This window comes from Phaeodactylum tricornutum, chromosome 28, assembly GCF_000150955.2.
Source record: "Phaeodactylum tricornutum CCAP 1055/1 chromosome 28, whole genome shotgun sequence".
NCBI classification, from domain to species: Eukaryota; Bacillariophyta; class Bacillariophyceae; order Surirellales; family Neidiaceae; genus Phaeodactylum; species Phaeodactylum tricornutum.
The window spans coordinates 40,741-64,720 of record NC_011696.1 but is presented as its reverse complement, the minus strand read 5'-3'; the positions used below and the strand labels follow the sequence as shown (position 1 = coordinate 64,720).

Genomic DNA, 23,980 nt, shown 5'->3' with positions numbered 1-23,980 from the left:
AATTTCACAAAAGATCAACGTGGCTAACATTAGATTACTAATGGTAGCAAAAGAGCGGTGATAACGAAATATTGATCTGAACAAACTCGTTCTCATTACTGTGAGCAAGGCTATACACGTCCTCGACCTAGTACGAATGGAAGAGCAAAGTCAATCAAATTCAGGCTGGGCTCCAATGACCGTCCCAAACCTTCCAAAACCAGTGTGCTAATAACAATGCTTGCCATGGCCGGATCAATTTCCACTCCATGCACGCGACAGAGATCCAGCACGCGGCTAAGGAGTGATCCAATACGCACAGCTCCAAGTGTCAACCCTTCTTTTCGCCTATCGTGAAATTCCGAAACCAGTTCCTGAATCCCACCTGCAAACGCGTCGACTCCGCCTTCCACTAGGCTACAACGCTCAAATTTGGCTCGTTCCACCATAAGACGTCCTGCTCGCTCGCCGTCATTGGTAATGACGGCACGGAAGAGGTCTTTCAGGTTACGCTGATCATTTGAACTTAGAGACGTGGCGATACCAGCATCCAGAAAGACAATACTTCGCTTTATTTCAAATTTCTCTCCCGTGTCCGAGAAGGGATTAAGAGGAAATCCAAGAAATGTCGGTGGTTCTGGCTTAACCTGCGACGTTTGAATAAGCACATTGCCAGGATGCAAGTCACAATGTACAAAATTGTCAAGAAAGACCATCTTGAGAAAGCCACGTAGCAAAGGTCCAGCCAACTCCTTCCGTATTTCTTTCCCTGAATCCGACGAATCCCGCAAGTAGTCCGAAATCGGAGTCGCATCTCGGACTAAATCCTCAACCAAGATTGTCCTTGTCGTCCACTCGTCCACTGGCTTGGGGAAAAGTATGGCAGAGTTGTATTCATCTTCTCGATTTCTGTAAAAGTTGTTCCGAAATGTTTTCAAATTATTCCCTTCTATCCGCAGGTCGGCTTGTCGCTGTAATACTGCGCCAAAGTTTTGCGTAGCTCGCGGTAGATTCACCATTTTGATATGTTGAAAGGGCAAACTGTGCACTAGATCTGCAATTGATTGCATAAACCATAAGTCTCGTTCCACCAACTGAGCAAAGCGAGGGTGCAAAACCTTGATGGCAACGGGCGTTCTTTCCTCCGTTCCATCTTTCAGCGTAGTTGACAACGTGCCGCTATACACTTGCGCAGCTGATCCACAACCAATTACGCTTTGGCTGTCTACCTTTAAGCCACGAGTTTCATAACCACTCCCGAATGATTCTCTCAATATTTGATCGGTGTATTTCCACGAATGTGGAATGCCACGATCGTGTAAACTAGACAGACGATCACATACGTGCGGAGGAAAAATATCGCGCCGAGTTGCCACCCATTGGCAGAGTTTTACAAAGGCCGGACCCAGCGATTGCATGGCGCTGGTAAAGTACCACCAGCTTGCATCGGAGACGACGCTGTGCGACAAAAACCTTGCCGACAAGATTGATGCTGGCGTCAAAATTGCCAAGGGTGAGAGCCTAAGAGCAACCTCAGTCCCTCGTGCAGTTAAAACGGTAGTATTCCAACAAGACTGCAAAAGCTGTCGAATCCATGCAACTAAGCGGCGGAGATAATGACCCGGAGTATCAGTATCAACATTGCTGTATGCGAGAACTGTGGTTGATTTGGGTTCACTCCAGGAGTCGCAACGCTGACTTTTGTATAGGTCTTGATTGGAGAACTTTAGCGGATCCCAAAACGCCATAGTCGAATAAGCAGACGTTCGTTGAAAGACTTCTTTGGAAGCTCCCCAACGGGACGGCAGTCGCGAGCCAATACGATCCGGTTGGACGAATCTTCGAGATCGAACGTTACAGGATTCGAGTGTTTGCTTTCCCCCATGGTACTCTCTTACTCCTAGCTTTGATGGGGACACCGGTATGCGCAACAACTTTTTCGTTCGATAGACCAAAAGCGAGGCCATGATGCCAGCCGATAATTTGCTTCGTTCCTCGAAGAAAAAGGGCGTTATGCAGTTTTTCTCCTCTCGATTTCGAGAGATCATAGAATTGGCTAAAAATCTGCCGGGCAATCCGTCAACCGGTTCACCCTAGGAGTGATGTGACATAATCAATTTACATTTAATATAAGTCCAACCTTATCTATTCCTATTCACGTGTGATCCTTTATCGGTTCGAACATCAGTCTGACGTTTATCTATTATGTATGATATCTCATAGATGTCGTCGTATCTTGTCGTTCACCGACAAGGCAGGTGGTCGGTTGCTGTTTGCACGTTGGTCCTGCCCTGCCTCCGAGCCACTGCTTTCTTCGTCCTATGGCCAAATGGACCCAAAGGAATCCGAAGCAGGAGCTTGACAAATTTTAGTATTGTTAGGACATTGATTTCTGTCGGAGGAAGAGTACAGTAGAGACGGGATGATGAGTCGAAAGCAAAGGATTGATTTGGGAGAATCATCCCGGGAAGCTTCCACCAATAAGCGCAGCAAATGTGAGACGCCAAATAATATCAATCCATGGACTGGAGCTCCTTATTCGGCTCGCTACCTCTCCATCCTCGAAACTCGGCAAACACTTCCCGTCTACTTGTTCAGAGATAATCTGGTAGAAGCTGTCAAGAATAATCAAATTGTTGTTGTGGAAGGTCAGACTGGTTCCGGAAAGACGACGCAGATTCCCCAGTTCATTTTAGAAGCTGGTTTCGTCACACCAGGAGAAACCTCAATTGCTTGTACGCAGCCACGACGTGTGGCCGCCACGAGTATCGCGCAACGTGTGGCAGAAGAAATGGATGTGGAATTAGGTCAAGAAGTTGGCTACACCATTCGCTTTGAAGATGTCAGTGATCCGGTTAAGACAGTGCTGAAATACGTAACGGACGGTATGCTTTTGCGAGAGGCCATGTCGGATCCTTTGCTAAAGAGATATTCTTGCATCGTCCTAGACGAAGCTCACGAACGGACCCTCTCGACGGATGTCCTAATGGGACTCTTGATGGAGGTATTGCCAAAGAGAATACCGGGATCCAAGTATGGGGAGCTCAAGGTGGTGATTATGTCTGCTACATTGGACGCCGAAAAATTTCAAGAGTATTTTCACGGCGCTCCACTCATGAAGGTGCCTGGACGAACGCATCCAGTGGAAGTTTTTTATACGTCAAAACCGGAAGCAAATTACGTGGAAGCTGCCGTTCGTACGACCATGCATATTCATGAATGTGAAGGTCCAGGAGATATTCTGGTTTTTCTCACGGGAGAACAAGAAATTGAGCAGGCCTGCGAAGAAATGCGGGAGAAAGCGGGAGCTATGGGAAAGGACTTACCGGAGTTAGTGGTATATCCACTATATTCTTCATTGCCACCGCAGCAACAACGGAAGATCTTCGAGAGGGCTCCCTTACCGCGCGTTCCCGGTGGACCTTCCGGACGAAAAGTGGTGGTCAGCACCAACATTGCCGAAACATCTCTGACCATTGATGGAATCGTTTACGTGGTAGATCCTGGTTTTTCGAAGCAAAAGGTATACAACCCCCGCATCCGTGTCGAATCCCTTCTCGTATCGCCTATTTCTCGCGCGAGTGCTAGGCAACGTGCCGGTCGAGCGGGACGAACAAGACCCGGAAAATGTTTTCGACTGTACACTGAGAAGAGCTTTCACGAGGATTTACAAGAGACAACATACCCTGAAATTCTTCGATCAAAAATGAGCAATGTGGTTCTTACACTAAAGAAACTTGGCATCGATGATCTTGTTCACTTGTACGTATTTTTGTGCGGTAGTCGGAATCTGAATGATTTGTTCTCACAATACCTATTCGACTTCTTTCCAGTGACTTCATGGACCCACCTGCCCCGGAAACTTTAATGAGAGCATTGGAGCTTCTGAACTACCTTGGAGCTTTGGACGACGAAGGCGAACTAACAGATTTGGGGTACCAGATGAGTGAATTACCGCTGGACCCTCAGCTTTCCAAACTCATTATAACCAGCCCTGAGTTTGGATGCTCGGCTGAAATTGTTTCCATTGTTGCGTGCTTGAGTGTGCCGCAAGTATTCATGCGCCCGCGAGAAGCTGCCAAAGCTGCTGATGCCGCCAAAGCACAGTTTTCTCACCCTGACAGCGACCATATTACAATGCTAAATGTTTATGCGGCATATGAAGCAATTCCTGATCGAGATAGGAGGCAGTGGTGCTGGGATAACTTTGTCAACGATAGGGCGATGCAGAACGCCTACAATGTGCGGCAACAACTTTTGGGTATTATGAGGAAGCTCGATTTACCTCTTGTTTCTTCGGATAGAAAAGGAGACGGCTCGTTTGCTTTTACCGATATTCGACGCGCGTTGACTGCTGGGATGTTCATGCATGTAGCTTATCGCCAAAGGTCAGGAGATTATTTGACAGCGAAAGACAACCAATTGGTTGCTCTCCATCCAAGCTCAGTTGTGATTTCACGACCAGATTGGGTCTTATTCGAGGAGTTTGCGTTGACGACAAGGAATTTTATTCGAACCGTGACTGTAACCAATATCGATTGGTTAGTTTCTATGGCACCACACTACTTCGATCTTGAGAACTTTCCTGAATGCGAGGCAAAGGCAGAGCTTGAACAAGCGTATGCCAGACTTGCTCATTCACGTCGTAAAACATAGTTAATCATCAGAATGGCCGCGTGCCGGCGATATACAGTGATCGCGAAGACGCTCCCTCATTTTGCATCCTGGAAGTGAGAAAGCTCGATCCGACGTCAGCCCTGCTCCCTAAAGGCTAGCTGCGATTCGAAACCATAGAACTAATTCGAGAAACAGCCTCCTACAAAGACATAACCAACTCACTGCTAGCAATCAAGCAGTGGTCCCTAGCAAAAATTAACAGCTGTTACAGCGTCGAAAGTGGTGCAGAAAGGATGACAAACGAAACACAGAATACCAAGTCCTATATATTTTCACTGGGTCGGAGAAAAGAAGGCGAAAAGTGGATGGTAGGATAGATACCCAAGGACGCTATCGAATCCAAACGTGGATCTGCTACGAGTACAAATTTCCAGTCGTGAAATGAGAATTCGCAAATTTCCAGTCAATGCCGGAAACTGAAGCTCCATTTCTGCCATCACTTAAAGCTCTCCTGATTTTTTCCAAATTCTATATATCACAATGATGAACTTATATACTACTTCCTTACCGTCAGAAACTCATCAGGTTTCACAACGTCGCACTAGTTAGGTTTTGCATAAACATGGATCGAGAGAATCAGGTTTCCATATAAATTTTCATTTGGGATTCGAAATATGTGTGTTTTCTGAGCATTGCATTGCGTGAATCAAAAGTGTCACATCATTACTCGTTTTCATTCTTACAGTTAGCCAAAAGAAAAATTGACAGGGTGGAAAGCGGGATCGAACATGCCAGAGAAATTAGTGACCGCGAGCGATCGGAGCGAATCAGCTGGAAGTTACTGGTTAGCAATATATAAATAGGAGCAATATCAGAAGTCATCTCTTAACAAAAAAACAATACTCAGCAATTTACACTTATTGAGGTGCACTTCCTCGGAAAAAGTAGATCAGATGAATCAATTACTTCCACGCATCCGTGTGAAAATACCAGCGCAACAAAACCGGATAGAGCATCGAAAGTTCACCAGTAGCGTTGGTCGCGGATAATCTCCGTCAGGTCCTCCGCCGGTGTGTTTGGAAAATACCTTCATTTTCCGCAAAACCAATCACGTCAAAACCGCAGAGAAGATGAATCACACACAATCAGTAACGAATAGCTCCTTTGCGAGTATGACGGAGCGACAAGAAACCAATGAGCGGCCCTATAAACGATCGAGATCAGTCGCTTCCTCGACTGAAGAAATTTGCCTTTTGAACCAAACAGGTATCCGCAACATGCTCAGTGGACGAGAAGATGAAGCTGAACGCTACTTTTCGCAAGCACTAGGCCAGGTGGATGGAAGAAAACCCTGTGCGTCTCTCGATTCCGCGACCAGAGCCTCCTCAAAACAAATGAAACCTCCCTCTTCCGACATTGAAATTCAGCCTTCATCTACATCAGAAATAGACGGTACTGCAAGTAGTAACGACACCTCAAAGACGACCATGCTGTACATATATCAACGCCAAGAATACGACGAGGGCATGTACGTTTATTCCGAGGCGTTACCACTCGATGAGTCGCTTACCGAGTCTGTTCGCTCCGGAACGCTCCTTTACAATGTTGGGCAAACGCACGTTCGTAGAGGAAAATATTTCGAAGCGCGTCGTTGGTTTGAGCTTGCGCTGGTAAGAGTCACTTTGGTATCTCATGACCTTAAAGCTGTTCCAATATCGGTCAAGATTCAGCATAACTTAGGGCACTGCCACTATCGTCTGGGTCGCAACGAGGAGGCTATGACTTGTTACAAAAAGGCCTTGGCTATTATCAACTCAGCTGGACTTGGTGATTTAAGCGCCGCGGCCACGAACAACTGCATGGCAGTCCTTTTATTCCACGACGAATACGCGGAAACGAAAGATGCGCTCAATATGTTCAAGGAGAGTCTAAAAATTTTTCGTTCCCAGCTTTGTAGCCAATCCAGTGAAGTCGCCACGGTCTTGAACAATATTGGTCGCGTGCATTATTTGGAGGGCAACTATGACTGCGCGCTTGCTGTATACAAAGAGGCTCTGTTAATCCGACGCAAAGTACTTGGAGAGAAGTCAATTGATCTAGCAGCGACAATGTGTAACACCGGACAGACTTTGCATCAACGAGGTGATCTAGACGAAGCAATGGTCTACTACAGTGAATTTCTTAAGTTAGCCGGATTTCATTTGGGATCGAACCACCGCGACGTCGCTATTATCCTAAAGTGCATGGCGGAGATCCATCACGGTCGTGGACAACTTGATAAGGCACGTTCCATGTATGAAGAAGCCCTCCGGACCGGACGCATCGCTCTCGGTAATCACCATCCCGAATTGGCCTCGACGATCAACAAACTGGGCAACTTGTACTATGAAATGCAAGATCTCGACACAGCATTGCAATACTACAATGAAGGACTCAAGATCGAACAAATTTTACTGGATCCACATCATCCCCACATTATGGTCACGTTAATGAATATTGCTCAGATTCATCGTCACCGTGGGCATTTCGCAGCTGCTTTGGTGAAGTACACTGAAGTGCACGAGCTGCAGATGAAAGCGTACGGCCCTAATAATCTCGCCGTAGCCAGTACTTTATCCAGTATGGGCTTGATGCAATATCAATTGAAATCATACAGCTCGGCGTTTGATTTATATCAGGAAGCGCTTCGAATCCAACGAGACCACTACGAATCAGACGAAAATGCTGATGTGGCATCAACGCTCAACTCCATAGGGCTCGTTCTTTTCAATCAAGGCGTATACGGATTGGCCAAAAACTGCTTTACAGACAGCCTCAGAATTCGCCGGAATATTCTTGGACCCGATCATCGTGACGTTGCAATCTTGTGGTACAATATTGCGACTATCTACCTCGAAACTGGCGAAGACGATTTTGCGATAAGACTATACAAAGAAACCCTTCGCGTGGAGCGTCATTCACTGGGTGAAAAACACCACGACGTTATTCTGACTTTGCAGCATTTGGGTTTAGTTTACCAACAACGCGGTGAATTGGACGAAGCGCTGCATTATTTTAGCGAGGCTCTGGAAATTGAGCGAACTAAAGAGGGCAAGAGCTATGTTGCCGTTGGCAAGCTTCTGAACTTAATTGGAAACATCCATCTGCAACGGGCAAATGTTGGGAATATGATGGAATGCTATGTTGAGGCTTCGAGACTCTACCGAGAGTGGACTCAGCAGAACGACACTCTCGTAATAGCTGGATACAACTTTTACGGCCTCAGCAAACTCCACCCTCCTTCTGCGTCTATGGCCTAGTTGAAAACGTATCTTCACAGTGAAATGGAGAATATCTGTACTTTCTCGTGAAAACGGATGTAATGTAAATACTAGACAATACACATCTTGTTTTTTAAAAGGAACAAACAATCTTCACACCTCCTTTACTCACTGTCAAGACGATGCGAATTGTGATATGACCCGTGGCTGCCGAAAGAGCAAAGCTAGCTTGAACGGGAAATTTCTGTGAACGGATTGGAAAATGAAGATTAAATGAAGACTACCGATCGTCTTCCAGTTGTTCTAACAGTTCTTCACGATGCATAGCTTTGAGCAGGGGTAAGTAAAATACCACGATGCCATTCTCACCATCATTTAACATAGCGGAAATTCCTGTTTTGGATACTTTGCAGCGATGGTCCGTTATGCGATCTTGAGGATAATTATACGTCCGAATTCGTTCGCTGCGATCGCCTCCACCCATAAGATTGCTGCGCAGTTCTCCTCTAGCAAGTTGGGCATCGGTTCGTTGCCGGTCACGCACGCGTGCAGTTATCAGTTTTAGGGCCTTTGCCTTGTTCTTATGCTGGCTACGTTCGTCCTGAATGGCAGCCGTTATCCCAGTCGGTAAATGCGTGATACGTACGGCACTGTCGGTGGTGTTGACGTGCTGCCCCCCGGCACCGGATGACCGCATAGTTTCAATGCGCAACTCGGACATTGGGAGCAATTCTTTTTCGTTAGATATGCTGGAGACGAATGGTAAAACGGCAATTGAACACGCGCTGGTGTGAATTCGGGAATCGTTGATGGGGACCCGTTGCACACGATGTACTCCGCTTTCGAACTTAAATGCTCCATATGGCCCAAGCAGTGGCCCGGAATCCTCGCGTTCGGAGTCAGTGGCGGGTAAACGAAAGGATGCATTCCCAGAGATTGAAATGGAAGCTTCTCGAATACCGCCGATATCAGTTCTACTCTCAGCTAGTACCTCCACTTTCCATCGTATCGCCATTGCTGCTTTTTGGTATGCTTCTAACAGCTCGCTTGCGAATAAAGAGGCTTCATCTCCTCCTGTGCCCGCGCGAATTTCAATAATCGCGTCACTTTCATAGTCATCCTCGTCTTCCGGTAGGACGGCATCCACGATCAAGCCTTCCAACACTGCACGCTCTCGATCCACCCGCTGAAGCTCGTTTTCGCATTCTCGTTGCATGTCTTTGTCCGCAATTGTCGACGCTTCGTCCATGAGTTCCTGCAACGCAATTTCCTCTTCGTCGAGATTAGCACGTTGTTTTTGTAAAGAATAAACTGTGGACAAGGAAGAGAGCTCCTTTCCGAGACCTGGTGATGTATGACCTGCACTTTTCATTTCTTCCATGATTTCTTCGTGTCGCTTCATCATCGTATTGATGCGCAGTGTAACGGCAGATGAAAGTATGCATCTCCTTTGTAGCTTCGACACTTCGATCCGACGCGCAATAGGGTTCGCACAACTTTCTAGGTTATGGATTGTAGCGGTGGGAAAAGACGATATTCGGCTGAGTCCAGTTTTTCTCCATAATCGAACGAATTTTGTCATTCCGGTTCGAATCGTTGTTGCGGTGATGGTTGAAAAGTCTTGTCGGATGGGTTGTTTGTTGTGGCAGCAATATTAATGGTCAATTTTGCCATGGATATTCCTCTCACGTGACAAATGTGAGATGCGTTAAGGTCGGATGGAAAGCACATCCACCAAACACTATAGAATTTGCTCTAATCGCGAAACTATTTCGAGTCCTTCCCGGAGTACCCATACCTGTACGCGATGAAAAAGTAAAGAGCTTTATAGAAATTACCCAGTGTCGATAGCTGACAGTCAGAAGACTGACGGTGAAGGTCTGATTTTAGCGGTGGTTTCGACGATCATTCTATTTCTCCAAATCAACCGCCATCAGCTATCTCGCTACACTTCGGTCACCTAACTGTGAAGGTGAAGTACCGGTAGTTCACGGAATTTGTTACCGTGGACATTGTGTCTGAAGTTGACTTCGGTCGCCGACAGACGACAAACCCAAACGGACATTGACTACCTGCAATCTAGCATCAAAACCTCTGCTGTACAAATACCCACCGCGCGTCAGACAGGTAAAGTACCAGGTACGCAACCCAAAGTCCCATCAGAACTTTGAAAAAGTGATACTGACTGTGAAAATGAATGCCAGTAATTTCGTATCACCATTTGTTCAAGTGCGAGTCAAATTGCTGCAGCTATTCTTGGTATCCTCGTGATCGTCGATTTTTTGCTTGTCTGATTAATCGAAGACTAGCAAAGTTTGCAAAAGTTGAAGCAAGATCCCTGACTTACAAAAGTAACTATGGACGACTTCAACTCGCAATTCGGGAAGCTCTCCACTACGGCGGCAGAATGGAAGCCAAGCGGAAATGCAGACAACGATTCTGATGTACAGTTAAACGCCAAGGTTGTCAAGGAATTTGTACCAGGCCAAGGATGGATCGCCTCGTCGACCAAGCCTGCTGCGCGTGAAGCGAATATCCCTTCGTCGGTGAGGGAATATACATTGGATGCGGCAAATTCCTCCGCGAGGTTTGAAACGACAGTTCCAACAGGGCCTTTCCCTTCTCCGATGCCAAGCTTCCGGGCCTTGCAAACTCTGGGATTAGGAGACGATTTGTGGCGACATTACAGAGATATTTCTTTAGAGAGCTGTAGGCAAATGGACCCCGATGACCAGCGGCAGAAGGCAGTCCCTTTACCTTATTGTAACGCCTACTGTCTAGACGATATCTCCCAACGGGGACGCTCCTCGTTCGGTTATCCATCGGCAACTTTCCATGTCACTTCCAGAGAAGACGGCAATGCTTACTGTCTGCGCCGTTTCGACAATGTGAGGTGTGTGTCACCCAAAATAGCCTCCACCGTATCAGACCGATGGACCAGTGTCGCAGTTGTACAAGAACATCCCGGCATTGCACCCTTTTACCAATGCTTTATGGCCCAACGTGCTGTGTTCTTTGTGCACCAGTACATACCTGGAGCGCGTAGTCTCAAGGAACGCCTCGGGGGTCCGTTGTCGGAGTGCGTCCTGTGGAGTTGTATCTCCCAACTTGTGTCGGCTTTACGAACAATTCACGGAAGAAATTTGGCCGCTCGTACTTTGCAACTTCATCACATCTTATCGAATACGGATTCGGCTGCAAGTCGGCTGCGTGTGCGTTTGAACTGTTTGGGCATTGCAGACGTTCTGGAGTTTGAAGCGCGCAAAAAGGTGGCCGACCTGCAGCGACATGATGTTCGGGATCTTGGAAGGTTGATTCTCTCACTAGCGTCAGGTACCGAAATCACCCATTCCACCGACATGGAAACGGTAGGATCATGTGAACAATTCTTGGCACAGAACTACTCGCCAGACTTACACAATTTAGCCATGACATTGATCAGGAGTACACCTCAGCCGCCGTCGATTCTTGACGTAAGTAGAGTTGTCGCTCAACGGGCTTTCGATGAGCAAGATGCAGCTTATCAGTCCTTTGATCGCATGGAACGAGCGCTATCCGCAGAGTACGATTCAAGCCGGATGTTACGAATCTTGCTGAAACTAAGTTACGTGAATGAACGACCCGAATTTGGCCCAAATCGAAGATGGGCGCAGTCGGGAGATTGCTATGCTCTGACGCTATTTCGTGATTACGTCTTTCACCAAGCTGATGGTGGTGGCTATCCAGTTATGGATTTAGGGCACGTCATATCAGCGTTGAACAAGCTTGATGGCGCAGATGAAGAAAAGATTGTTTTGTCGTCTCGGGATGGGAAGAGCCTAATGGTAGCAAGCTACGCAGAGATAGCTCGATGCCTGGAAAATGCGTTCCAGGAACTATGCGTGGGCGCAGTATCGCATGATGCGTTGCATTACTGTTGACTGAGAGCGAATCAGATACATCACTTATTGTCACAAATTAAATTGATACTGTAAATGGGATGCTCAAGACGTGTTTTAGTCTAATTGTGCCAACGGCACTGGGGTCACATATTTGCCCACCGCGAGAAGAAGGTTGCGTTTGGTAAACTGTAAGTCCATCAACAGCGTTCGCCTTGTAGGAAATGATTTGTGAGGAGTGCTGTTGAGTTTTTTTTCCAACGCAGCACTGCGAACGTCCCACACGCGCACGCAACAATCATCACCCCCCGTAGCCAAGCCAGTTCCGCAAGGACTAAAACTCATGCAATGTATCATAGAATGAACTAGACTCTTTGTCGCTGGCTTTTGTGACCGAAACTCAGTTACTTTCTTGCCAGACCCCAAATCCCACAGATGCACAATGCCTTTGAAGTCCGCACCGGCGGCATATTGCCCACTGGGTGAAATCTTTACTTCGTTTACACCGGCAGCACATCCCGTCAATAAACGCACCGTGCGCCCCGATTGAATATCCCAAAGCCTAACGGTACAATCGTCGCTCCCAGTTATGACGTAGTTGCAGTTCGGATGCCACTCGACACAATTTACGTTTGCGTTCGTATGCCCGCAAAACAGACGGACGGGAATAGATCTGTCGGTCGTCCATAAACGAGCTGTAGCGTCACCGCCAGCGGAACAAAAATAATATCCCGATGGGGAGAAGGACACGGACCAAATAGGTGTTGAGGGTGTGTGACCGCGGTATACAGCCAAGGCAACTCCGTTGTTTCGGTGAGTAGGTTCACGATGAGATCCAGGGACGCTCATATCAGCCTCAGCAGCCATCGAGAGCTCCGTAAGTTTCGATACACCTTTGGAATTTTTATTTGTTCCATTCGCCTCTGATGAAGATATTGAAGTCTGCTTGCCCGATTGCAAGGAATCTGGAGGTCCAATAGAATCGCCAAAGGGACCTGAGGCCACCGTATCCCAAAGTCGGATTGAGCCGTCACCTCCCGCACTGAGTAAAGCCCGTCCATCCCGATTCCAGTCCAAATCAAAAACGGGGAAACCGTTTTTATGACCAAGTAACACCTGGTAAGGCTCTGCATTGCTGTCCATAACGTCCCAGATACGCACCGATGAATCATCACATCCAACAGCAACTCGACGACCGTCTGGTGGACAGATCTTTGAACAACAGAGGCCAATACCAGCTTCGTTCCATATGGAGGAAACATCGGTGTAAGCATTACTACGAGACCCACTTGCAGTTGAGGTCGACCGAAGGATGGGACCTGACCCACTAGCGCTTAGCGACGTCAACAAAATGGTAGGCTGCAAAGCCTTGGCGCTAAAAGTATCCGAGTCTCCTTCAAAGGCTCGCTTTTTGGAGAGAGTTGGCAAAGATTCAAACTCGCGCTTGCGTTCTAAAGCTTCGAGGCGACGAAAGCCATTTACAAGCAAAGCTCGATTGAACTCAACAGCTCGTCTGTCTCTCATCGCGGCGCGTTCGTTCTCGTACTCGCTCTGCATGTGGTATCGTGGAAAAGGAAGCTCAGTGACGATGAGTTCATCTTGCTTGGACTTTAGAGCAGGTGCCGCCCACTGAATTTGCAAATCGTGCAAATCCAATCGCGCCACGCCTTGCTTGTCTTTTTTTCGTCGATCGTCCATGACGCATGACGGTGTAAACGGTAAAGGATCTCTGCGTTCAACATGCAGTTCGCATTTTGTTTGTAACAAAGCACTCATGGCCAACATCGATTCCTCCGAAACCAGAAACGAAGCGAACATACTATATGCGTGGGTTGACAGCGTCAGTTGCCAGCGAACAGCTCGGGCGCGACGCAAAAAGGGCAAATTGATCATTTTATCAAATGCCACACTGGCCCGTTGAGAGAGTTCATTGTACTTAGCTTTCAGAAGATTGATATTCCGATCGTATTCGGCAATTTTGTTGTCTTTGGCAGATTGTTGCTGCTGGTCTAAACTTCCGTTACTAACCGCCGCGGAAGTCTTAAGTTCCTCTTGGCGAATCTGAAAAGAAGCAACTTGTACGAGAATAGACTTCAAATTAGCCAGCGCTTCCATATGCTGCGAATTGTGAGAGTTGAGGCGCATCATGTCTTCGGTTGTCACACACTCCTTTAAATCACGATATTCCGACGGGTACAGCGGCTCGTATATGGGAGTAAATGCATCTCGAAGTACATGTGCGGTACTCTCCATACCAAACTCCAGTAGTTCACAGTAAGTGTGCACAAGCAATGCAAAGGTAACAGCAAGCAACTCAGGCTTTACCGATGGAGGCAACTGAAACAAATCATCGGAAGCGCTATCACTAGAAGTCGCTGTAGCCGGCTTGGCGAGCTCCTGGATCACTGATTTTAAAGAAACTGACTGATCAGCCTGCAGCAGGTTTTGCGCTCGTTCCAAAGGATTTTCGTAAGGCGTTACAACGGTACCGTCGCCGGAAGACTCGGGTAACGACAGCACCCAGAGTTGTAAACGACAAAAAGCGTCCAAGTAAGCTTGGGCTTCTTCAGCTCCCATTGCCTTCTTTGCTCTACCGGCAGTTGAAGTGCTATCCGGAATGCCCCACTGTACAACTGGCCACGCCGCATCCCGATCGTACCCGTACCCACCCCCCGTGGACTTGGTCAACAAATGGCGCTGCGTACGCACCACGACGTCATCCTCGGCGAGACGTTCCCGTGTCGATTTGGCGACGGGGGTGGCGGAGGATGTTTCATTTGCTGTGGTAGTATCTCGTTTCAGTAAGTTTGTCAATTCCATTACAGCCGATCCCAGACCCTTGTTCTTGAGATAATTCAAAACCGCTTGATCTGTTGGTTCCATATGTGATGCTGAGTGTGATGCAGATGACGTAGTTCCCATACTCTGAGAGGCGTCCAATGGATCCGTTGGTGTCGAAGTTTCTCTTGTCGTCTTTACATTGGAAACACTCGGTGTGTTTGAGAAAGGCACCGTGGCTCCGTCTTGGCTGGGAGCAGCCGTGGGCGTTCTCGCCAAAGGGTTTGGTGTTATTTGCTTGGAAGTCGACATTGCACCTCAGCACAATCTTTGCTACAAGAGTCCAGTGCGATTCTTGTGCACTTCAAATCATAGAGATGATATGTTTCAACCCTCGAGATTGCTTACTGTTACTTTCTTCTCTTACAGATAATTCGCCGAGCAACCGACTGCCTCTGTTCGAAATCATGCTGGGGGGTGTGTGTTCCGTGCTTGCTATGTCTGTCTTTGCTCGTATGTCGTAGCGGGTCTTACAATTTACAATTAGGTTGTTCCTCTATAAGTTTTCAAACATACAGATCCGAGAAAAACTAGCCAAATTACCCTCGCAGTCAGCTCGATTCTGAAAGGAAAAAACTGCCAGCTATTCAAAGTCAGAGACGCTGTATAGCAGTTTGAGATCAATGCTAACTTGCGATACAAGAAATAGATAGTAGCATCGGACGGATCGCTTTGCCTCGTATGAAGTTTCCCCTCCGTATCTTATCGAGACCCTGCCTCGCCATTTAAAATAGCTCTACGTCCCGACAAAACTAGATTCAATTTTTTAATGTGCTCGAATTAAATAAAGAGTTCAAGAGAAGTGCGCTTGTAAGTGTTTCCACCTTCGTCCCTCATGGAAGGGTACCCCGCTACGAGAGCATCGGCATTGTAAATGTAGAGCATGTTAAATACACGCCAATATGTATCCCGTACGCGCCGTGCGGGGTGATAGAGCCCCTGGATTGTGTAGGCCAAGATTACGTTGGGTCCCAATGCCACCATGAGTGCTTGTACTGCATCAAACACTGCTTGGATAACGTGAGGGCTTTCTTCGAAAATGTTTGGCCAGACGTAATTGAACAAATGAAGTAGTGCATCTTCGCATCCCAAGCCAACAACGCCGAGTGAAAGATGTTTCACGATGGAGCATGCCGTTTGACGATGCACAGGGTCGCGCTCCATCAAGGCATCTTCTAAGAGCGGGGTAACAGCGTAGACGTAGTCCTTACCCATATCCCCGATGTATTCAAAGACGAAGCTCAAAGATTTCAATACACCATTTTGTATATTGAGTTCCGGAACACGGTATTCGTTCATCAAAGCGGGTAAGACTGTAAATGGCCCACACGTTTCTGCAACGATAGCAATGGCGACAGTCGTGCAGACGCGCATCTGCCGATCCTGTACTTTCAAGTTGTTCAAGAGAGTATGCAGCACATCCTGCGGACCGATTGCCTTCGCAATGAAACCAAACGTACTAACTGCAGCACGTCGAATGGCCTTCTTATGGGCCTTCAACATTTCAAGTAGCTCAAAACAGATACGCATCCACTCCTTAGCCGACACAAACTCTGCACCACGGTCCCCAATACGGCCGACCAGATCAATGACATTCTCTTGCACTTTTTCATGGCGATTCCGCAGAATCGGTGTCAAACGCGGAAGCAAGTCGCGGATAGGTGGGGTCATCTTTGTCATCCCAATGACATTCACAATGGCGCGAAGAGCACCCAGGATAGATCCCAGCACTTCCGGGTATTCTTCACCAAGATATTCGTAAAGGACAACGCCCAGATGCCCCATCAATTGGTCTTCGCCACAGGCCTTCATCACAACTGCGATTCGTCCGATAAGATCAGCAGCTTGCATACGAACAGATGCCGCCTTATTGTTGAGTCGCCATTTGATGGTACCGGCAATTTGCTTAAGATATGGCTTGCATCGCTCGCCGAGAGCGTTTACAACAGTTCCGAAGCCCTCCAGCATCACTTGGCTTTCCCTGCCAAAAGAATTAGAACCCGTACTACTGGCGTCCACAGCTTGCTCCTGGAAGGCATATAGAATACCGTCGATGAGCCGTTCCTCCAGGCGTTCGTCAATATCACTAGCGCCTAAATTGTTCAAGACTCTTTTTAAAGTTTCCATCACCATCCGTCGGTAAGGTTCTGAGTCATCCTTGAGATCATCCACGATACGAATGATTATATCAGAGCAACCAACCTTGTTTGCCAATTCTTCGGTGGTTTCAATAACTTGGTTGTAGTTGCGACGATCTAGTGCCATACGGCGGATCCAAAAGTTTCGGAAAAACTCGGGCAGGATCTCTGTGCGAATATAGTCAGGTTCGACCCCAGCCGTGGCAACGCACTGTTCGATAACCTTGAGCACAATCCTTTTCATTTCTTCATCGGGGGAGTGAAATTCACGAATAAGAATGGGCATGACGAGCCGGGTGTAGTGACTAGCGTAGTTCTCTTCCATGAGAGGAATCACGAAGCCAACAGCTTTGAGAAAAGCAGCGAGGGCCTTTCCGTGTTGCTCCATAGTACCTTTCCAGAGCGGGCGAATTACAGGATCAAAACTCTCGATTCCGTACGGATGAGCGGCTTCCGCTAAAGCTGCGCAGGTTAATGCTGTGACAATCCGAACCTTCTGCATATCATCAACAAGACCATGGCTGACTATCTCGACCAACTCTCTCAGGTAGGGGAGCACAGCAACGCCCATGAGCAAAGCTATTTGCTGCACAATTTTTATGCCCGTATGGCGCGCCTGCCAGGATTTTCGTGATTGACAGACAGCCTTTAGGAAAGGCAGCAGGGCCGGAACACCAAGGGCACTTGCCACTACCGCGAATGCACGTGAAGTCGTGTTTCGGACGTACTCATCGGGACTGTCGATATCCGGTCTCATCGTAGCAATCATCGTAGCAAGTCCTGCAGCCTTCGCTAAATTGCTGATAATCTCCCGACCTTCGACACGGGCATAGTAGTCTTCGTCGATTAGCAACGGTTCAATCACAGCGAGAATCCGGTGAACATAAGGACGTACCAAGTCGTCAAGCTTATACAAGACCCGGTCGATAACTTTGACAAGCAAATGCCTCTCCTGATCTTCTAAAGCTGGACTCATCAAAAGTGGAAGTATCTGATTAAACAGAGGACCTGCGCCGAAGGAGCGCGCTTTGTCCGTAATCTGTCGCATAGCTGTCTTTCGTTGAGGGGGCGTGCCACTCTTGATTTTCAACAGCATTGTCATAATTTGACGTTCCTTCAACTCATCCTTTGATATATCGTCTTCGTTGACTTCCTCGGCAAGCCGCCCAAAGTACTGCATGTCCTCGGGTTTAATATATGGTAATGATCCTACAGCACCCGTCTCGTCGGCAGTCGGGGCCAAAGGGATACCGTACGCCTCTCGAATATCTTGAACTGACGCGTCTATGCGCTGCTCAGCGGGCACTTCCATCTGGAAGCCCGCAGGGGTCATCGACATCGGCGTGGGTGTAGCCAGGAGCTTTCGACCGGGTGTCCGGAGAGGAATGTAGGTTGACGGTGGACGAACAATGTTGTATGCTTCAGAAGGAAGAATTGCGTCCAAAGCACCTTCAGTCCATGGTCTGTTTCTTGATTCCATTTCTCGCTCCAACAACATTGCTTTATCTAGCGGCGTTCCCATGGGAGTTTGCGACGCACCTGCCAAAGGCTGTGTAGACAACGGAGTTGCATCCCAACGGTTCCGAGCGCCAGCAAGCGTAGGGGTCTTTATCACTCCTACGCCACCTGAAGCCAATACAGGAGTCTCGTCCCATTTTGATCGACACCCGGTCGTGACAAGAGGCGTGGCTGCTACTGATGATGACGCCGCCATCACAGGAGTTTCGTCCCATCTTTTCCTTCGACGTGACGAAGCTCCCGTGGATATGACATCGTCCCACTTATTTTTTGCGCTGGCAACCGATTCGGTATCGGAAACCATCGCCGTGTCCGGTGCAACTGTTGTTGGAGCTTCGTTATCCTCCGAACCACTAGTGTCCCATCTTCGCTTTCGACGCCGTGTCGAAGCCGTCTCCCCAAGCTCCTGACGCGTTAGGTCGTCGTTTTCTTTTAGACTTTTTTGAACCTCCCGAACAAGCTCGTCGCGTTCCTTTTCGATATTTGCTTGCTTCATGGCGTCCTTAAACGAAACACCATCTTCTAGAATCAAGCGATTGTTTCTCCGCGATTGGTACGACGATTCGCGATCCGAAATTCTGGTGTTCACTAACCCAGATCCCGATTCGTGATTGGTGAATGGGTCTTCGTTTTCGCCCGCTTCTCCCTGAACAAAAAGTAAGGAGAAACTGTGTGTTGAGAGGCGCGTCCCGGGAGAGCAAAGCAGGCGCGACTATTCCAGCCGACAAGGGTTTGCCCACGTACCTGTTTACGGAGCGCCGACATGGTACTGGGGTGATGAAGGGCTCTCCCTTCATCCATCAATTCTTCCTGCCCAAGAATCATGGCTCGCTCTTCTTCCTCTGTGGGAAGCTCGGCAACGTAATCGTCGCTCTCCGCGGATGGCGTCGGACCCCCGTACTCGTCCGTGTAAGCTACGCCTGCTCCGAAACGGATTCCGCCGCGAACATCGAACGTCTCCTTCTTTTCTTCGACGGGGGCCATTCTTTAGAATGGCGTTGTCTTCACAGTAAGTGGCTGGCTGTGATACAATTGATGGAGAAGCAGAGCACAAACGTATTTCTAGTGTGCGCTCTTTGTTATCTCTGGCTGTTCGCTCCGTCTCTCCAATGAATACCGCTGGTGCTTTTTGTTTTTTACTGTCAATTGTTTTATTGTTTTGTTTCGCTTACAGGAAACAATTGCTGTAGGACGTGAAAAACGGTTTGTTTTAAGTAAAATAAAACATGACCGTTCAGGGATTGGGCTGTGTTACTCTGGTACTATATATGCACGTAGAATTCAACGAGATGTTGTCTGTGGTGGAAACTCACGAGTCAATCGTACGGACCACCGAATTGAGAATGAAAAATCAAGACGGAAGTCGCTTCTCCCATAACTGCAGTCTGTTCCCTTTCGCAAGGTACGATCAACCGTAATGGATGACTTGGTTGGTTCCCGTGAAGGATTAGTGGGATGCAGGACGGCAAACATGTGTGAGAAGGTTTGCGTCGGGAGGGATTTGATGAGGATCGGTAGATCCCGCGAGGAACGTTATTTGTGGAAACGCCCCTCAGGTTATCGGCTTGGCTGGAAACAACCGCGGATCCACACCGCAGCTTTATTGCGTTGCTAGAAACGAAGGCTTCCATCGTCGATTCGCTGCACTGATTTTTACTTGTGCACCGCTCTCATCCTTTTTGTCTCTCGTTAGGTCCGAGCAACCAGTTGTCCCAAAAGTTATTTGTCATGCAGATTTTTATCGGAACTACCTCGTACGAGGTTGACTCCGCCACTTCGGTCGAGTCTCTCAAGGCCATGATTGAGAATAAGGAATTCGTCCCCGCCGACCAGATTCGTCTTTCTTTCGGAAGCAAAATCCTCGAATTTGGATCTCTGGAGCGAAACGGTGTGAGCGAAGAAGACGAACTCGCACTTGGTCTCGAAGTCCAGGCCGGTATGCGTCGCAAGTGGCGCAAGAAGCGCATGCGTCGTCTTCGCCGTAAGCGTCGTAAGATGCGCCAGCGTGCCCGCTAAATGCGAGGAAGAGCGGTGGGAGGTGGTGTTTCTGGACCTGGAGTCGCGGCCAAGGGTCCCTTTTCCATCTGCCAAGGAAGTGTGCGTATGTATAGGTAATATCTTATGTAAATTCATGCTTTCTGAAAAAATGTATATCCTTCATTATCTGTTTTTGTTATTTTCTACCGGAAAATACACAGAGTTTGGTTTACGGCCGGGAATGACGCTGCTGACAACAGTCTTTTCTATACGGCGACCTGCATCGAAGACTTCTATTACATGTTTCATCATGGGGTGACCAACACCACTACCGTCTTCACCATTTACCATCCTTCGATATTCCTCGAGCGGGACCCACTCTACTGACTGAATCTCGTCGGTCTGCGGCACTGGTGTCGGTATCAGGAGGTCACCCTTGCAATCAAATTCTTCAAGCGGATCAAGACGACAAACAAAGAAAAGATCAGAGCGGCCGTGCGCTAGTCCGTGCGTTTGACGAAAACCTAGCAAACTGTGAAATCTCGTTTGAATTCCAGTTTCCTCCAAGACTTCACGACAGGCGGCGTCATCGATTTGCTCGCCGAGATCGGAGAGCCCTGTAGGCGTTTTCCATTTCATGTAATTATTTCGCAGCTCTCTCACACAAAGGATCTCGTTCCTCGAGTTCACGACAACTGCTCCAACTCCTACATTGTGCGTAGCAAACTCTGGTATCTTGGATTCACTATCCTTTAACCAAACGTTAAGAATGACATCATCGCCATTAACATGGTGGAATCTCAGTCCAAATTCGTTCATATCCTCAATGAGTGAAGCCCGAGACATAGGAACCTGCATCCATAAGCTTGACTTTCCCATTTCCCGACAAGCAGTGACCGTTGCCTCAAGACGATTGCGAAAGCCAGCCTTGTCAAATGAGTCTTTTGAAGCATCCGGCTCATACGATGCTTTAGGAACCCGAACTTTCGCCGATCGATGAGAGCCATTTTCCAGAGGCAGCATGTCGATCCAATTCTCTGCTCCTATTTCCTTTGTTCCATCCATACCAAATGAGATAGCAGATACACCTCTCGACGCAAGCCAATTTATCTTACAGTCTCGGTGGAGCGACTCAGATGTGAGAAAGGCAATGTAAAGTAGCCTCTGAGATTGTCTATTGGCAAAGACTGGCCTTGGTCTCAAAAAGATTGCTATAGCTGCCGTTGCGAAACCCGAATATAGACGCCCTAGCGCGATTGGTCGGGATACAGGCTTTCCCCTCATCGCGTCGCCCCCAGCGAGAGATCTTATGGGAGCAAACTGGCGTGCCGTGGTTACTGCGAGAGCAATGGAATCGACCAAAAGTATATCAAAGTTACTCCGCAAAAGCCAGACGAAAGAGGCAATTTCAATAACTGTGCGTCACTGTCAGCGAAACCGAACCCCAACCCTCAATCGATACCAACGCTTCATGTTTTTTACACTTCGGAAGCTAACGGAAGGCAATGTAAAATCAACAAACGAGCTACAAGCAGAACTGCTCTAGCCTAAGGACCATAGAGCATCTGCACCTATTGTTCAATTTTCGACATGGAAAAGGGCTGTATGAGACAAATCTGAAGAGCTACACAAAGGTAACGCGCCCACGTTAAAATAGTCATAGTGTCTACCATTTGCGAAAGCTTGTCTTGGTCTGGTGAAAATGTCTATCCAAAATCTCGGGCGGGAGCCCGAAACGGCTGAATATCTTGACCGCAAAATGACGAAAGTAAGCGTGTCTTCCAAAGAGGGTTCCCACAACAACTAGAAGCGTTGCATAAATTGGACTCATAATGACAATGGAGCAGATTCTGTAAGACCAAGGCCCATCTTTGAACGTTCCTTGAATGCCAAGCACTTCTTTTACAGCAGGCCTGACCTACGAATCGTCGATAAAATAGAGGTCAGACTATATTCAACTTACATGTTGGATGAAAACATCTGCTATTTGAATATCCAAAACTTACCAAAAGCATCGTTGACGAACCCGTTATACCAAATACGGTGCAAATTAGAAGCATTTCTCTGTACCATGCTGCCGTGTTGCGTTCTGGCATCTGCTTTGGACCCAGAAATTTTCCGTAGAACGTCTTCGGCTCCGACGTTTTATTTGTCTTTGCTACACGAATGATTTTTTCAACGTCTTGGCGAGGGTTTGGTTTGTCCGATAGCCGGCGAAGCCTCAGTAAGTTTATTCTAGATGAGTTCTTCCCAATGGAAAAAATAATTCCCTGCCCATCGACAGAACGAGGAAGAGAGTTAATTTTGGCGCAACGGTTCGAAATCAGAGAAGGCACAGAAGTCGCGTATGCCACGCGGTTGGCGCCCAACCGAAGCGGAATGATCGTCCTGCCAAAAAAATTGTTCATGATGTACCGCACACCCTTTTTTGCGAATAGTGATGGCTTGGTACTGGCAATGTAAGAGACAGCAGAATTATTTTGCTGTAGCGGCAAGCTCTCTTACTCTAAAGAGGGAGGTTACTATTAGAAAACTGCAACGATAATGGGCTAGAAGCGTGCATGAGGAACCAAAGGAACGTAAATACGTTTGTACGCTGACACAAGTCGGAAACATAAAACTCATAACAACCCCATCTGGATGCTTGCCGTAGGGGTTTTCTAATTACACACAGAAATCTCTCTTTATAAAGTCAGCAAAAGATATGGCTCATCTCAGAGAATGTATTCCGTGAGCAAGTGGAGTACGGTCACATTGCAGCCAATGTCCACAATACAATCAATAGAAGCGGTTTTGTTGATGCAATGATTGTCTTTACTACAAGGCTCAACTGGATCCAATTCTCATCTTATTCACGGCTGCAAAAAAGAGCCTCTATTTTTATCATTGTTGATCCCTTCTGCCCTATGTAGACCAAGAAACTCCATGACATCAACATGGTCAACGCCAGCTTCAGGTCTTGTCTCGGGTAACGTTAGATCTTCAGGCATATCGCAGTCCTGTGCACCAAAAAAATAAGCCATTAAATCAAATTAGTGTAAGCAAAAGACAATTCATTTACATTAGACCCCAAGTGACGTCGTATATTCTCAGCTTGGAGCTGGTACAAAAAACTGCCATGAACGAACCTCAAGTCCCTGCCCACAAGGCAATCCTTTGATCCATTTACTCGCAACAAAATTGGCGGCTGCGGCGTTGCTCATTACACAGTCGTCATCATAAAGATCTTCCCAGCATGGGTTCTGCTCGTCGCCGGTTTTAGCGAGATCGTCCATCGGTAGGGCCATGATCTTTGTCGACAACGCGATCCGACGCGTGTTTGAGCGGGTTGGTACCCACGCATGAGGAGTCGGTACCAAGGAGAGTAATAAAACGAGATTCCACATGGCCTTTAATAATCACAGTTTACAGGCCAGTTTAATTTTCCCTTCGAGAAACCTGAAATGGCGAAAGACAATGAGTAAGTGGAGGAGACAGTGACGCCTTTCGTTTTTATGATTCATGAGTGTCATGATGCTTGACTCCATTTCACTTTGGTTCGGTTTTTTGCTCGTGCCCTTCGATCCAGATGGCCACCAATGTCCGAAAAAGAACTGATATCAGAAGCCTATTGTGCAGTGTGTTCTCACAGTGCCCTCGCTACACGCACCCATGAATATTTGAGAAATTCTAGACCGTGACACTTAACATTTAACCGCACAACAACCAATGAGAAAATTTGCTAATGTAAAGGGGATGGAAAAACGTGAAAAACTTCTAATGTAAAAGAGGACAG

The 23,980-nt window shown here is 47.5% G+C and overlaps 10 protein-coding genes across 10 annotated transcripts; 3 read left to right on the top strand and 7 right to left on the bottom strand.

Moving 5' to 3' along the window:
- Positions 1–110: 110 nt before the first annotated feature.
- On the bottom strand, positions 111–1,397 carry PHATRDRAFT_16803 (predicted protein; the record flags this gene model as incomplete). Its single annotated transcript, XM_002185079.1, has 1 exon — positions 111–1,397. The coding sequence occupies one exon, from the start codon at positions 1,395–1,397 to the stop codon at positions 111–113; it is 1,287 nt and encodes a 428-aa protein (XP_002185115.1).
- A 963-nt stretch (positions 1,398–2,360) lies between these two features.
- Positions 2,361–4,635, top strand: PHATRDRAFT_23865 (predicted protein; the record flags this gene model as incomplete). The annotated part of the gene is made up of 2 exons (XM_002185161.1): positions 2,361–3,741; positions 3,813–4,635. The coding sequence occupies exons 1-2, from the start codon at positions 2,402–2,404 to the stop codon at positions 4,633–4,635; spliced, it is 2,163 nt and encodes a 720-aa protein (XP_002185197.1). The 5' UTR covers positions 2,361–2,401.
- A 1,133-nt stretch (positions 4,636–5,768) lies between these two features.
- Positions 5,769–7,895, top strand: PHATRDRAFT_52685 (beta-glucan elicitor receptor; the record flags this gene model as incomplete). The annotated part of the gene is made up of 1 exon (XM_002185160.1): positions 5,769–7,895. One exon carries the CDS (start codon positions 5,769–5,771, stop codon positions 7,893–7,895), a length of 2,127 nt encoding a protein of 708 aa, XP_002185196.1.
- A 361-nt stretch (positions 7,896–8,256) lies between these two features.
- Positions 8,257–9,161, bottom strand: PHATRDRAFT_23862 (predicted protein; the record flags this gene model as incomplete). The annotated part of the gene is made up of 1 exon (XM_002185078.1): positions 8,257–9,161. A coding segment is annotated over exon 1 (849 nt), but the record flags the coding sequence as incomplete, so codon positions are not given.
- Positions 9,162–10,127: 966 nt separating this feature from the next.
- Positions 10,128–11,849, top strand: PHATRDRAFT_50229 (predicted protein). The gene has a single exon (XM_002185159.1). It carries the CDS (start codon positions 10,214–10,216, stop codon positions 11,774–11,776), a length of 1,563 nt encoding a protein of 520 aa, XP_002185195.1. The 5' UTR covers positions 10,128–10,213; the 3' UTR covers positions 11,777–11,849.
- A 186-nt stretch (positions 11,850–12,035) lies between these two features.
- On the bottom strand, positions 12,036–14,872 carry PHATRDRAFT_50228 (predicted protein; the record flags this gene model as incomplete). The annotated part of the gene is made up of 2 exons (XM_002185077.1): positions 12,143–14,872; positions 12,036–12,068 (listed from the first exon to the last, which is right to left on the bottom strand). The coding sequence occupies exons 1-2, from the start codon at positions 14,822–14,824 to the stop codon at positions 12,036–12,038; spliced, it is 2,715 nt and encodes a 904-aa protein (XP_002185113.1). The 5' UTR covers positions 14,825–14,872.
- A 480-nt stretch (positions 14,873–15,352) lies between these two features.
- Positions 15,353–18,532, bottom strand: PHATRDRAFT_16704 (predicted protein; the record flags this gene model as incomplete). Its single annotated transcript, XM_002185076.1, has 2 exons — positions 15,353–17,919; positions 17,962–18,532. The coding sequence occupies 2 exons, from the start codon at positions 18,530–18,532 to the stop codon at positions 15,353–15,355; spliced, it is 3,138 nt and encodes a 1,045-aa protein (XP_002185112.1).
- PHATRDRAFT_50226 (predicted protein) lies at positions 18,530–19,212 on the bottom strand (the record flags this gene model as incomplete). The annotated part of the gene is made up of 2 exons (XM_002185075.1): positions 18,530–18,874; positions 18,973–19,212. Coding segments are annotated over 2 exons (585 nt in total), but the record flags the coding sequence as incomplete, so codon positions are not given.
- Positions 19,213–20,562: 1,350 nt separating this feature from the next.
- Positions 20,563–21,141, bottom strand: PHATRDRAFT_16807 (predicted protein; the record flags this gene model as incomplete). The annotated part of the gene is made up of 1 exon (XM_002185074.1): positions 20,563–21,141. A coding segment is annotated over one exon (579 nt), but the record flags the coding sequence as incomplete, so codon positions are not given.
- A 1,680-nt stretch (positions 21,142–22,821) lies between these two features.
- On the bottom strand, positions 22,822–23,696 carry PHATRDRAFT_50224 (predicted protein). Its single transcript, XM_002185073.1, has 2 exons — positions 23,334–23,696; positions 22,822–23,204 (listed from the first exon to the last, which is right to left on the bottom strand). The coding sequence occupies exons 1-2, from the start codon at positions 23,589–23,591 to the stop codon at positions 23,058–23,060; spliced, it is 405 nt and encodes a 134-aa protein (XP_002185109.1). The 5' UTR covers positions 23,592–23,696; the 3' UTR covers positions 22,822–23,057.
- Between the last annotated feature and the right edge of the window lie 284 nt (positions 23,697–23,980).